Genomic DNA, 15,228 nt, shown 5'->3' on the forward strand with positions numbered 1-15,228 from the left:
TCCAATGCAGAAAAAGCTATATTTTCTTTTACACTGTCTGTCAATGGTAGGGCCATTTCTAGGGTTGGGCTAGACATGAGATCATACGGTGTGCCGCAAGGCCTGGGCAGACGCAGTGTGTCTCTGGTGGGCATCCATGGAGATATAGACAGCACCATCAGTATATTATATGTGTCACCAACTGTCAGCCAATCGGAGCTCACGGTCTGGCAGCCAATCAAGAGCGCCCACTCCTGATTGTCTGCTGGACTGCGAGATCCGATTAGCTAATGGCCAGCCCTACATTTGATATGTCATCAGTGCTGTCAATATCTCTATGACTGCCCACTTTTACTCTTTTTCTATTGCTGCCAGGGCTACTGAGCTGGGGGCTGATGGTGAATGGGACCTCCTTCCGCCAGCACTGACCAGCCACCAAATGCCTGACTGTGAGGGACTAGGAGGGGATCCTGGAGGTAAGATGCCCTCATGTGGATCTTCCTTTTTAAATGTTTTTTTTTTATGTGGATCTAGGTTTTTAAATATCTTTTTATATGGATTTGGCTTTGCACATTTTATTTTGTAATGTGGATTTGGATTTTTTTTTTTGTGAATGCTGGGGATGTGCAGTGCAAAAATCGGGTGTAAGGTAGTCTTTTTCTGAGAGACCATGCCCATTGCAAGGAAGTCATGCCCCTGCAGGGAGGCCATGCCCCTTTTTTGTGATCGCGTACAAATGTTGCCTTTCTGAACTGTCAATTGGGGGATGGGGGAGTATTTACTGTTCACACTGGGAGTCAAATTGTCTAGGAATGTTTCTGGTCAGTGGCACTAGCCAGAACCTTTTGGTTAAGTCTAGAATGGTTCAGTATTGTGCTGTTCACAGCCTTTCATCTCCACAAGGCACTGGGTAGGCATCAAATACAATTATCAATATAAATGTTGAATATATATTTATTCAACAACTTCTCTTTACATTTCTGAACTACATCTGTTAACACATCCTATGGTTATTGAAGATTGGCCGTGACTGAAATGGTTGCTCCAGGAAAATTGTACCTGTGAACTATTATGTTGGATAAACTTGTACAAACTGGCACAGTGGAGCACAAACACCAATCTTCACATCTCAATAAATCATTCTAGCAAGAACATAGTTCAAAAGGTGGTTATCCATGTGATATATAAAAAAAAGGAGAAAAAACCTATGAAATTTATATGAATGAATATTCTTCATTAACTGTCAGGAAGTACCCGTGCACTTTGAAGAAACATTGAGTAAAATTATAATTACAGCTGTACAAATGTGCATAAAGAAAATATATATTGCTGGTCATGAGAGCTAATTTTACTTTTTTTTTTTTATTTGGCTCAATGATAATTGGACTAAACCTAAACCCAAAACTTGAACATTTGGAATATGAAACTTGAAGGTATTGTAAATCTTCAGTGTTTATCTGATATAACCAGGGTCGGACTGGCCCACAGGGGAACAGGGGAAACCACCGGTGGGCCCTACTGACTATGAGCCCTCCTCCTCCTCTAGGGATCAAGTTCCAGATGATCCTAGTGCACTGGATTTATGCTTCATGTTACGTTATACTTCACAATAATTTGGTTTATTATATATATACAAAGGAGCACAGAACATGTAATGGTTAGTCAAACCTCTGTGGTGGCTGGCCACACCCCCACTGGAACCTGGCTACACCTTTAAGCATGGGCCCCTATAGCAGCATTCCCCCGGTGGGCCCTTCATGCCCCAGTCCGACACTGGGTATTTTGACCGTCGGTCAATTGTTGTCGGGATTTTGACCTTCGGAATTTTGATTGTAAGTAAATTGACTGCATACCTATTTTTGGTCTATTGTTGGTCGATGTTTGGTCAATTTTGTATTTCAGGGTTTAAATCCCACATTTACTAATGATTTTTATTTTATTTTTTTAAACAATGTCAAAAATCATGTGTTAGTAATGCGTAGACTCTGAAACACAAAATCAATCAAAAATCGACAAAAATTCAATCGACATTGACCCAAATTGGATTTTAGTAAATATACCTCTTGCTTTACTTTTTGGCAGCAATATGGCAGCCTGCTGCAGAGCTATGAAAGAGACACTACGGTGGACATATTTAGCTAAGAATAATAATAAAAAAAATATTTAATATACCATACCTTCCAACATTTACAGTTGGGGAATTAGGACATGATTAGTGCTTCCAAAGTCTTAGACCACACCTGTCACATGCACCTCCCGCAGAAACCTAATTTGCATGCCAAGCACATCACAGGTGGTGCATGTCACCTGTTTGCTGCTGCTTTTCTATGCAGAGAAGTGGTGGACATAACATACCTCTCAAACTTCCAATCGGGACAAAGCTGCCATCGATTATGAAGGATGAACTGAGCCCTCAAATTGGGAGTGTCCTATCTAAATGGGACATTTGGGGCATATACACTGTGCACTGTTATGATTTGTAATACACGGACATTGATTGTCCTTTCATTTGTGGTAAAATACTCTACCTTATGTTACTGTATGTTGGATGTTTAAAAACTTACCATATTTCTTGGATTAGACATGAGAAAGTGTTGTGCAACATGCGCAGGCAGGAGATTGAAGAGAATTCTTTTATTATCTAATTTGACTCTCTCCATGTCATCTCTCTCCTCTTCTGCCTAGAATAGAAAAATACATATTAAACACATATTTTTACAATTATAAAGCCAAAAAATATATTGTATGGAAATCAAATAAATCATACTCCTCTATTTAAAGTCCACAAGTGGATATATTAATTTAGCAATAATTTAGATACTTAATTGTAGCAAACACTAGAAATTAGAAACTATTCTCATGCACCTTTTTTGATTAATTTTCAAATCTTGTAGAACTCAGTAAAAAGTGTGTGTCCTCTAACTGAGTAGTTTTGTTGTAATTTTGCCTTACTTGTAGATCACCTACATATTACTGCATGAAGCACCTTATTACTGTATTTAATCATTCCCATAAGTCCCTGTACCAAAAGGGACTAATGGAAGTAATTATAAGATGTGTAAATAAACCCAACCTAGTACCAATTTTTATATTGATAAATGTTGGGGATACATATATATATATATATATATATGTATATATATATATATATATACATACATATACATATATATATATGTATATATATATATATATATATATATATATATATACATACATATACAGTATATATATATATATATATATATATATATATATATATATATTAGAGATGAGCGGGTTCGGTTCCTCGGAATCCGAACCCCCCCCGAACTTCACCCATTTTACACGGGTCTGAGGCATACTCGGATTCTCCCGTATGGCTCGGTTAACCCGAGCGCGCCCGAACGTCATCATCCCGCTGACGTGGCTGGCGTCCTCTCACTTTGTTTCAGGGGGCTGCATATCTTTATTCTGGGGACCAGCAGTATTATAGGAGGAGTACAGTGCAGAGTTTTGCTGACCAGTCACCACCAGTATTATACGTTGTCTGCCTGAAAAACGCTCCATATCTGTGCTCAGTGTGCTGCATATATCTGTGCTCACACTGCTTTATTGTGGGACTGGGGACCAGCAATATTATATAGGAGGAGTACAGTGCAGAGTTTTGCTGATCAGTGACCACCAGTATACGTTGTCTGCCTGAAAAACGCTCCATATCTGTGCTCAGTGTGCTGCATATATCTGTGCTCACACTGCTTTATTGTGGGGACTGGGGACCAGCAGTATTATATAGGAGGAGTACAGTGCAGAGTTTTGCTGACCAGTGACCAACAGTATACGTTGTCTGCCTGAAAAACGCTCCATATCTGTGCTCAGTGTGCTGCATATATCTGTGCTCACACTGCTTTATTGTGGGGACTGGGGACCAGCAGTATTATATTGGAGGAGTACAGTGCAGAGTTTTGCTGACCAGTGACCACCAGTATACGTTATCTGCCTGAAAAACGCTCCATATCTGTGCTCAGTGTGCTGCATATATCTGTGCTCACACTGCTTTATTGTGGGGACTGGGGACCAGCAGTATTATATAGGGGAAGTACAGTGCAGAGTTTTGCTGACCAGTGACCACCAGTATTATACGTTCTCTGCCTGAAAAACGCTCCATAACTGTGCTGCATTGTAGTATATAGTAGGAGTACAGTGCATAATTTTGCTGACCACCAGTATATAATATATAGCAGTACAGTACAGTAGGCCACTGCTCTACCTACCTCTGTGTCGTCAAGTATACTATCCATCCATACCTGTGGTGCATTTAAGTTTTGCACAGTTTGCTGACCACCAGTATATAATATATAGCAGTACGGTACAGTAGGCCACTGCTCTACCTACCTCTGTGTCGTCAAGTATACTATCCATCCATACCTGTGGTGCATTTAAGTTTTGCACAGTTTGCTGACCACCAGTATATAATATATAGCAGTATGGTACAATAGGCCACTGCTCTACCAACCTCTGTGTCGTCAAGTATACTATCCATCCATACCTGTGGTGCATTTAAGTTTTGCACAGTTTGCTGACCACCAGTATATAATATATAGCATTACGGTACAGTAGGCCACTGCTCTACCTACCTCTGTGTCGTCAAGTATACTATCCATCCATACCTGTGGTGCATTTCAGTTTTGCACAGTTTGCTGACCACCAGTATATAATAGATAGCAGTACGGTACAGTAGGCCACTGCTCTACCTACCTCTGTGTCATCAAGTATACTATCCATCCATACCTGTGGTGCATTTCAGTTGTGCGCAGTATATATAGTAGTAGGCCATTGCTATTGATACTGGCATATAATTCCACACATTAAAAAATGGAGAACAAAAATGTGGAGGGTAAAATAGGGAAAGATCAAGATCCACTTCCACCTCGTGCTGAAGCTGCTGCGCTAGTCATGGCCGAGACGATGAAATGCCATCAACGTCGTCTGCCAAGGCCGATTCCCAATGTCATAGTAGAGAGCATGTAAAATCCAAAACACAAAAGTTCAGTAAAATGACCCAAAAATCAAAATTAAAAGCGTCTGAGGAGAAGCGTAAACTTGCCAATATGCCATTTACGACACATAGTGGCAAGGAACGGCTGAGGCCATGGCCTATGTTCATGGCTAGTGGTTCAGCTTCACATGAGGATGGAAGCACTCATCCTCTCGCTAGAAAAATGAAAAGACTTAAGCTGGCAAAAGCACAGCAAAGAACTGTGCGTTCTTCTAAATCACAAATCCCGAAGGAGAGTCCAACTGTGTCGGCTGCGATGCCTGACCTTCCCAACACTTCTTCCACCATTTGCACGCCACCTGCAAGTGCTGGAAGGAGCACCCGCAGTCCAGTTCCTGATAGTCAAATTGAAGATGTCACTGTTGAAGTACACCAGGATGAGGATATGGGTGTTGCTAGCACTGAGGAGGAAATTGACAAGGAGGATTCTGATGGTGAGGTGTTTTGTTTAAGTCAGGCACCCGGGGAGACACCTGTTGTCCGTGGGACGAATATGGCCATTGACATGCCTGGTCAAATTACAAAAAAAAATCACCTCTTCGGTGTGGAATTATTTTAACACAAATGCGGACAACAGGTGTCAAGCCGTGTGTTGCCTTTGTCAAGCTGTAATAAGTAGGGGTAAGGACGTTAACCACCTCGGAACATCCTCCCTTATACGTCACCTGCAGCGCATTCATCATAAATCAGTGACAAGTTCAAAAACTTTGGATGACAGAGAAAGCAGTCCACTGACCACTAAATCCCTTCCTCTTGTAACCAAGCTCCTGCAAACCACACCACCAACTCCCTCAGTGTGAATTTCCTCCTTACACAGGAAAGCCAATAGTCCTGCAGGCCATGTCACTGGCAAGTCTGACGAGTCCTCTCCTGCCTGGGATTCCTCCGATGCATCCTTGAGTGTAACGCCTACTGCTGCTGGCGCTGCTGTTGTTGCTGCTGGGAGTTGATCGTCATCCCAGAGGGGAAGTCGGAAGACCACTTGTACTACTTCCAGTAAGCAATTGACAGTCCAACAGTCCTTTGCGAGGAAGATGAAATATCACAGCAGTCATCCTGCTGCAAAGCGGATAACTCAGGCCTTGGCAGCCTGGGCGGTGAGAAACGTGTTTCCGGTATCCACCGTTAATTCACAGGCAACTACAGACTTGATTGAGATACTGTGTCCCTGGTACTAAATACCATCTAGGTTCCATTTCTCTAGGCAGGTGATACCGATGTACACAGACCTCAGAAAAAGAGTCACCAGTGTCCTAAAAAATGCAGTTGTACCCAATGTCCACTTAACCACGGACATGTGGACAAGTGGAGCAGGGCAGACTCAGGACTATATGACTGTGACAGCCCACTGGGTAGATGTATTGCCTCCCGCAGCAAGAACAGCAGCAGCGGCACCAGTAGCAGCATCTCGCAAACGCCAACTCGTTCCTAGGCAGGCTACGATTTGTATCACCGCTTTCCAGAAGAGGCACACAGCCTCTTACGGAAACTGAGGAACATCATCGCAGAATGGCTTACCCCAAATGGACTCTCCTGGGGATTTGTGACATCGGACAACGCCAGCAATATTGTGCGTGCATTACATCAGGGCAAATTCCAGCACGTCCCATGTTTTGCACATACACTGAATTTGGTGGTGCAGAATTATTTAAAAAACGACAGGGGCGTGCAAGAGATGCTGTCTGTGGCCCGAAGAATTGCGGGCCACTTTCGGCATTCAGCCACCGCGTGCCGAAGACTGGAGCACCAGAAAACACGCCCTGCCATCATCTGAAGCAAGAGGTGGAATTCAACCCTCTATATCAGTGTTTTTCAACCACTGTGCCGTGGCACACTAGTGTGCCCTGAGCAGTCTCCAGGTGTGCCGCCATAGAAGCACAGCTAGGCCCGTCACTGTTTTGCCACCTGGAACGATCAGTACTGGTGGGTTTAGTGGTTGCAGAGCCAGTTCTAATTTTGGGCCCGGGCAGTGTTGGGCTCTTTTGGCTTTCTCAGATGTGGCTCAGGCGTTACCTATGGAGCAGCTGTGACATGACATCCTAGAACACGCATCTGCACCATGCATCACCATTATATTTGAATGTGCCTTGGCAATATTTAAATCTTGTTCAGTGTGCCCCGAGTTGTAAAAGGTTGAAAATCTCTGCTCTATATGCTTCAGAGGATGGAGGAGCAGCAAAAGGCCATTCAAGCCTATACATCTGCCTACGATATAGGCAAAGGAGGGGGAATGCACCTGACTCAAGCGCAGTGGAGAATGATTTCAACGTTGTGCAAGGTTCTGCAACCCTTTGAACTTGCCACACGTGAAGTCAGTTCAGACACTGCCAGCCTGAGTCAGGTCATTCCCCTCATCAGGCTTTTGCAGAAGAAGCTGGAGACATTGAAGGAGGAGCTAAAACAGAGCGATTCCGCTAGGCATGTGGGACTTGTGGATGGAGCCCTTAATTCGCTTAACCAGGATTCACGGGTGGTCAATCTGTTGAAATCAGAGCACTACATTTTGGCCACCGTGCTCGATCCTAGATTTAAAACCTACGTTGTATCTCTCTTTCCGGCAGACACAAGTCTGCAGAGGTTCAAAGACCTGCTGGTAAGAAAATTGTCAAGTCAAGCGGAACGTGACCCGTCAACAGCTCCTCCTTCACATTCTCCCGCAACTGGGGGTGCGAGGAAAAGGCTAAGAATTCTGAGCCCACCCGCTGGCGGTGATGCAGGGCAGTCTGGAGCGAGTGCTGACATCTGGTCCGGACTGAAGGACCTGCCAGCGATTACTGACATGTCGTCTACTGTCACTGCATATGATTCTCTCACCATTGAAAGAATGGTGCAGGAAAATATGAGTGACCGCATCCAAGTAGGCACGTCAGACAGTCCGTACGTATACTGGCAGGAAAAAGAGGCAATTTGGAGGCCCTTGCAGAAACTGGCTTTATTTTACCTAAGTTGCCCTCCCTCCAGTGTGTACTCCGAAAGAGTGTTTAGTGCAGCCGCTCACCTTGTCAGCAATCGGCGTACGAGGTTACTTCCAGAAAATGTGGAGAAGATGATGTTCATCAAAATGAATTATAATCAATTCCTCCGTGGAGACATTCACCAGCAATTGCCTCCAGAAAGTACACAGGTACCTGAGATGGTGGATTCCAGTGGGGACGAATTAATAATCTGTGAGTAGGGGGATGTACACAATGAAAGGGGTGAGGAATCGGACGATGAGGAGGAGGTGGACATCTTGCATCTGTAGAGCCAGTTTGTGCAAGGAGAGATTGACTGCTTCTTTTTTGGTGGGGGCCCAAACCAACCAGTCATTACAGTCACAGTTGTGTGGCAGACCCTGTCGCTGAAATGATGGGTTTGTTAAAGTGTGCATGTCCTGTTTATACAACATAAGGGTGGGTGGGAGGGCCCAAGGACAATTCCATCTTGCACCTCTTTTTTCTTTCATTTTTCTTTGCATCATGTGCTGTTTGGGGACTATTTTTTTGAAGTGCCATCCTGCCTGACACTGCAGTGCCACTCCTAGATGGGCCAGGTGTTTGTGTCGGCCACTTGTGTCACTTAGCTTAGCCATCCAGCGACCTTGGTGCACCTCTTTTTTTTTTGCATCATGTGCTGTTTGGGGACTATTTTTTTGAAGTGCCATCCTGCCTGACACTGCAGTGCCACTCCTAGATGGGCCAGGTGTTTGTGTCGGCCACTTGGGTCGCTTAGCTTAGTCATCCAGCGACCTCGGTGCAAATTTTAGGATTAAAAATAATATTGTGAGGTGTTCAGAATAGACTGAAAATGAGTGAAATTATGGTTATTGAGGTTAATAATACTATGGGATCAAAATGACACCCAAATTCTAGATGATTTAAGCTGTTTTTGAGGGTTTTTTGTAAAAAACACCCGAATCCAAAACACACCCGAATCCGACAAAAAATTTTCAGGGAGGTTTTGCCAAAACGCGTCCGAATCCAAAACACGGCCGCGGAAACGAATCCAAAACCAAAACACAAAACCCGAAAAATGTCCGGTGCACATCACTAATATATATATATATATATATATATATATATATGTATCTTCGATAATCCGGCACTCCCTTGCTGGTTATTATAATGCTGGGTGCACGTGCTGTAATAAATAAAGTTCCTCTGTTGCTGAATGAGCAAACTGCATGTCACTCCATGAAGAAAAAGATGCTTTTAATGAATGTTGGATTACATGGAAACAGACAGCCTTTCCGTCATTTCAACGGCTCGTTTCGGGACTTAGCACTGTCCCTTCGTCAGGACTACATTTGGCTGCTATGGTCAATAATGAAAAAGCGTGCTGTGAAGAAAAAAGAAAGAGTTATACCTCTGATATGGTATAACAACATATTAATCAGACCTAAGTTATGAACTTTATATCAGCGGCAGAGTAATAGGGATAGATAGTAATTAGTTTATACTATAGGCACGGATCATATATAGAAATTAATCCAATGTATTACATTCGCACCACATCGATGATTACGGCAATATCATACTCTATCAATGAAAACAAAAGGAAAAAAGGAAAAAATGCAGGAGCAGGTTACAGCAGTTATTATGGGCTGTAAATGAAAACAGTATACTCAAAAGTTGTCTGCCCTATATCGTATACATCGTACCAATTATCATGTCAATCCCATACTCCCTCGGCAAAATCCCACCAATCGGATATAGGGATTGAATATAAAACACATCAATATAATTATGTAACAGACAGCAAAAATATGATGCTATAGAAGAGGACCCGGCAAAAGCGATACACCCAATAATACCCACAACATAAAATCTCCATGTATGGTGATCAATATCACCCAAACAGAGAATAACAACATAAAAAAAAAAAAAAAAAAACAATATACCAATACCAATAACCCTGTGTCTCTGGAAAAAAGAGGGTCAAAAATTGACCCACATTCAATGCTAGCTAATGAATAAATATATTAAGTAGATTATGTTCATTAAGACCGCGCGGGGTAATAGTATCCAGCCTATGGATCCACCTCGCCTCACACTTCTTCAGGGTCAGAACACGATCTCCACCCCGCAGGGGTTCAGGAATGTGGTCAATGACCATACAACGTAATGAAGCTACTTGATGATTTGCAAGTAGGAAATGTTTGGCGACTGGTTTATCGGTCACACCTGATTCAATGGCCTGTCGGATGGAATATCTATGGTTTGCCATCCTGTCCCTGAAAGATCTCTTGGTCATCCCCGTATAGTAGAGACCACAGGGGCAGATAACTATATAAACCACAAAGGCACTGGTGCAGGTAAGGTTATACTTGATGGATATTCTAGTGCCATTATGCGGATGGCGAAAATCCTTACCACTGATCATAGAATTACAAGTGGTGCACCCCTTGCATTTAAAGCATCCAGTCCTCCCAGAGCGTAACCAACATGAGGGCCCAACATTGGGTTGCAAAGTGGGGCGCATCAAGAGTTGTCACAGATTAGGACCTCGTTTATAAGCGCACATCGGGGGTTTGACACCGCGTAATTTCAAACTCGAATCAGTGGTTAGTAATGGCCAATTCTGTTCATATATCTTCTTGGTGATCTGTGAAGTATGATCATATGTACTCACATGTATCATGCGATTATCAGTAGCCTTCTTGGGCAATTTGTCCTTTGGGTGATTGTAGCGATGGTATGCTTTGTTGATACATCTCTCGAGTGTATTAGGTGAGTACCCTCATTGTAGAAACCTGGATTTCATCTCATTGATCTGTAACTGAGCAAGTTCACTTGAAGAATTGATCCTGAGTACCCTCAAGAACTGGGAAATCGGTAGACTTTCCTTCAGGGTGGGAGGGTGTTGGCTCGTAGCCTGTAACAAAGTGTTCCGATCCGTTTGCTTACGGAACAGTGTGGTACCCAGTCGGGAGCCCTCCCTCCATACGGTCACATCCAAGAAATTAACTGAGTGTAAATCCATACTGTAAGTAAACCTAATAGGATCATCTAGCGCATTAAGAGCTTCAACCATACTAGTCACTTCGTCCCCAGTGCCAGACCACAGCAGAAAGACATCATCAATAAATCTGACATATATCAAACATTTATGTCCAAATTGGCGAAAGATGTAATTACGCTCATATATGGCCATGTACAAATTGGCGTATGCCGGTGCCAGGTTGGAACCCATGGCCGTGCCATTGATTTGGACAAAAAATGTCGAACCATACATGAAGTAATTATGCTTCAACACCAACTCAACCAAGCTGGTCAAAAATTCAATAGGTGGTTGTCTATGAGCAGCTTCAATCAAGTGTCGTCTAATAGCGTCAATACCTTCCCTATGTGGTATTACTGTATATAAAGATTGTATATCAAGGGTCACCAACCAAACTTCACCATCAGGGAATACAAAATCTTTTATCTTATGAAGAAAATCGGTGGTATCACGAACATAGCTAGTGGTATTGAGCACCAAAGGTTGCAAGAATTGGTCCACATACACCGCAAGCGGCTGTAAAAGAGACCCCCGGGCGGATATGATGGGTCTGCCCAGAGGGTCTTCAAGCCGCTTGTGGATTTTGGGCAGTGTATAAATTATAGGATGTACTCCTGCTGATACTACTTGCTCACACCTCACGTAAGATTCCGGTTGAAAACGGCTCTCATTCATTTTACTGACCTTTGTTGGATTATTACATTCAAAGGAACTTTGATACAAAGTGACTGTCTATTGGAAACATTTATTATACGGGTTCTACCAGCAGCTACACTTGATCCATTTTTTTGACTTTTTAAATTAACTCATTTAGCTATAGAGCTAGTTTTTACACTTCTGTGCACAGAATATGCTTAAGTCCACCTCCTTTTATTGGAAAGTATATATACTTGTCATCTTAGATGTTTAAACTATTAAGACCGGTCTTGTTTTATGATTTGTGATTATTCATATATTATTAAATATTTTTAATTTAATAGGAGTCTGTTATTTTTGTCAGCCATATGATATAAATTTATAATATAGCGCAAAAGTTTCTAAAAATTGGAGTTTTGTGGTTAATTGCACTTGGGTGGTCCAGTGCAATTTGATTGACCTGCTAACCCCAGGTCATTAACTTTTTGCAGCTGATTGTTATTATATCCAAAAGGGTTTTTTACAGCATTTGATATTAGCGCCTGATATAAAAGTTTTTTTCTGTGTGGCGATAAACCAGTCGCCAAACATTTCCTCCTTGCAAATCATCAAGTAGCTTCATTACATTGTATGGTCATTGACCACATTCCTGAACCCCTGCGGGGTGGAGATCGTGTTCTGACCCTGAAGAAGTGTGAGGCGAGGTGGATCCATAAGCTGGATACTATTACCCCGCGCGGTCTTAATGAACATAATCTACTTAATATATTTATTCATTAGCTAGCATTGAATGTGGGTCAATTTTTGACCCTCTTTTTTCCAGAGACACAGGGTTATTGGTATTGGTATATTGTTTTTTTTTAATGTTGTTATTCTCTGTTTGGGTGATATTGATCACCATACATGGAGATTTTATGTTGTGGGTATTATTGGGTGTATCGCTTTTGCCGGGTCCTCTTCTATAGCATCATATTTTTGCTGTCTGTTACATAATTATATTGATGTGTTTTATATTCAATCCCTATATCCGATTGGTGGGATTTCGCCGAGGGAGTATGGGATTGACATGATAATTGGTACGATGTATACGATATAGGGCAGACAACTTTTGAGTATACTGTTTTAATTTACAGCCCATAATAACTGCTGTAACCTGCTCCTGCATTTTTTCCTTTTTTCCTTTTGTTTTCATTGATAGAGTGTGATATTGCTGTAATCATCGATGTGGTGCGAATGTAATACATTGGATTAATTTGTATATATGATCCGTGCCTATAGTATAAACTAATTACTATCTATCCCTATTACTCTGCCGCTGATATAAAGTTCATAACTTAGGTCTGATTAATATGTTGTTATACCGTATAAGAGGTTCAGTGTATAAATAGAGTTGAGTCTATGGGGTTTATAAGGTATTTGTGTCTGTGTTACTAATTAATCTTTACAGTGTATTGTGATATGTTGCTGGCTCTAGGCTGGTTGGAGCCCGGCACTGTGGAGCGTGGCCAGGAGCGCTGGTGGAACGCATGTTGGTTGTTCCCGGCGCTTCCGGGTTTGCGCTCCACAGTGTGCTGGGGTTACCTTGGTAACGGTTGACACATATGACGTGTTCTTGTGAGCGGTAAGCGCATGATCAGTATCCATAGTTTAGATAGATGTGCGTTGTGTTGCCTTGGTTACTGATGTCGCGGACGACTCGATCATTGTAGCTATGACTACGAGTGACGCGCTTCCGGTAGTTCCCGGCGCGCGGCTTAGCGTCCTCAGCTGTTCTGAATTGCTAAACTGTGCTGACCATGTCTACCCCGGCAACATGGATTATGGTTTCCACTGTGTTTTGTGAGTTTTGATGTTACACTATATGTAGAGTATGGGTTTGAATCACACTGCATGTGACCTATTTGGATTGATTACATTATTGATTGGTATATGATGTGCTATATAAGGGGACCCGGTAGGCAGTGTCAGTATGTGTTTAACTGGCAACTGGCATGCTGTTTTGATGTCCTCTCTGACTGTCTTGAGAAAGGCCCTATGGGGGGCTTTCTCAAGGATATATATATATATATATATATATATATATAATGTAAAAAACGCACAACACCAGAATTTCTCTGACGTCCTAGTGGATGCTGGGTACTCCGTAAGGACCATGGGGAATAGACGGGCTCCGCAGGAGACTGGGCACTCTTTAAAGAAAGATTAGGTACTATATCTGGTGTGCACTGGCTCCTCCCACTATGCCCCTCCTCCAGACCTCAGTTAGAATCTGTGCCCGGCCAGAGCTGGATGCACCTAGTGGGCTCTCCTGAGCTTACTAGAAAAGAAAGTATTTGTTAGGTTTTTTATTTTTAGTGAGATCTGCTGGCAACAGACTCACTGCTATGTGGGACTTAGAGGAGAGAAGCAAACCTACCTGCTTGCAGCTAGCTTGTGCTTCTAATGCTACTGGACACCATTAGCTCCAGAGGGATCGAACACAGGGCCCGACCTCGATCGTCCGTTCCCGGAGCCGCGCCGCCGTCCCCCTTGCAGAGCCAGAAGACGGAAGATTCCAGAGAAAATCGGCGGCTGAAGACTCCGGTCTTCAATAAGGTAGCGCACAGCACTGAAGCTGTGCGCCATTGCTCCCACAGCACACCACACGCTACAGTCACTGGTGGGTGCAGGGCACTGGGGGGAGGGTGGGGACGCCCTGGGCTGCAATTTGTATACCTTACTTGGCAAAATGCACATAATACAGTTCTAAACTGTATATGTGCCTAATCCCCCGCCATAAATATTATTAAAAAAGCGGGAGAAGCCCGCCGCTGAAGGGGCGGGGCTATCTTCCTCAGCACAGCCAGCGCCATTTTCTCTTCACAGCTCCGCTGGAAGGACGCTCCCCAGGCTCTCCCCTGCAGTATACACTACGGAAAGGGTAAAAAAGAGAGGGGGGGGCACATAAATTTAGGCGCAATTGTGATAATAAGCAGGTATTGGGGGGAAAATTCACTTTGTATTAGTGTAAATCCCTCTGTTACATATAGCGCTCTGGTGTGTGCTGGCATACTCTCTGTCTCCCCAAAGAACTTTGTGGGGTCCTGTCCTCGGTCAGAGCATTCCCTGTGTGTGTGTGCGGTTTGTCGGTACGGCTGTGTCGACATGTTTGATGAGGACGCTTACGTGGAGGCGGAGCAGGAGCCGATAAGTGTGATGTCGCCCCCTGCGGGGCCGACACCAGAGTGGATGGATATGTGGAAGGTATTAACCGACAGTGTCAACTCCTTGCATAAAAGGTTCGATGACGTAACAGCTTTGGGACAGCCGGCATCTCAGCCCGCGCCTGCCCAAGCGTCTCAGAGGCCATCAGGGGCTCAAAAACGCCCGCTACCTCAGATGGCAGACACAGATGTCGACACGGAGTCTGACTCCAGTGTCGATGAGGATGAGACAAATGTACAATCCACAAGGGCCATCCGATGCATGATTACGGCAATGAAAAATGTGTTGCACATTTCTGACATTAACCCGGTTACCACAAAAAGGGGTAGTATGTTTGGAGAGAAAAAGCAGCCAGTGACTTTTCCCCCATCTGATGAGTTAAATGAATTGTG

At 43.3% G+C, this 15,228-nt stretch overlaps 1 protein-coding gene across 1 annotated transcript in view; it reads right to left on the minus strand.

The window, feature by feature from the left end:
• The window catches only part of ADCY1 (adenylate cyclase 1), an 879,311-nt gene that overhangs the window by 73,669 nt on the left and 790,414 nt on the right, over positions 1–15,228 (minus strand). The window contains exon 15 of the mRNA XM_063922700.1: positions 2,544–2,660. Within this exon, the coding sequence (XP_063778770.1) occupies positions 2,544–2,660 (117 nt within the window). The remainder of the gene's footprint in view (positions 1–2,543; positions 2,661–15,228) is intronic.

Source organism: Pseudophryne corroboree, chromosome 5 (assembly GCF_028390025.1).
Source record: "Pseudophryne corroboree isolate aPseCor3 chromosome 5, aPseCor3.hap2, whole genome shotgun sequence".
Classification (NCBI taxonomy): domain Eukaryota; kingdom Metazoa; phylum Chordata; class Amphibia; order Anura; family Myobatrachidae; genus Pseudophryne; species Pseudophryne corroboree.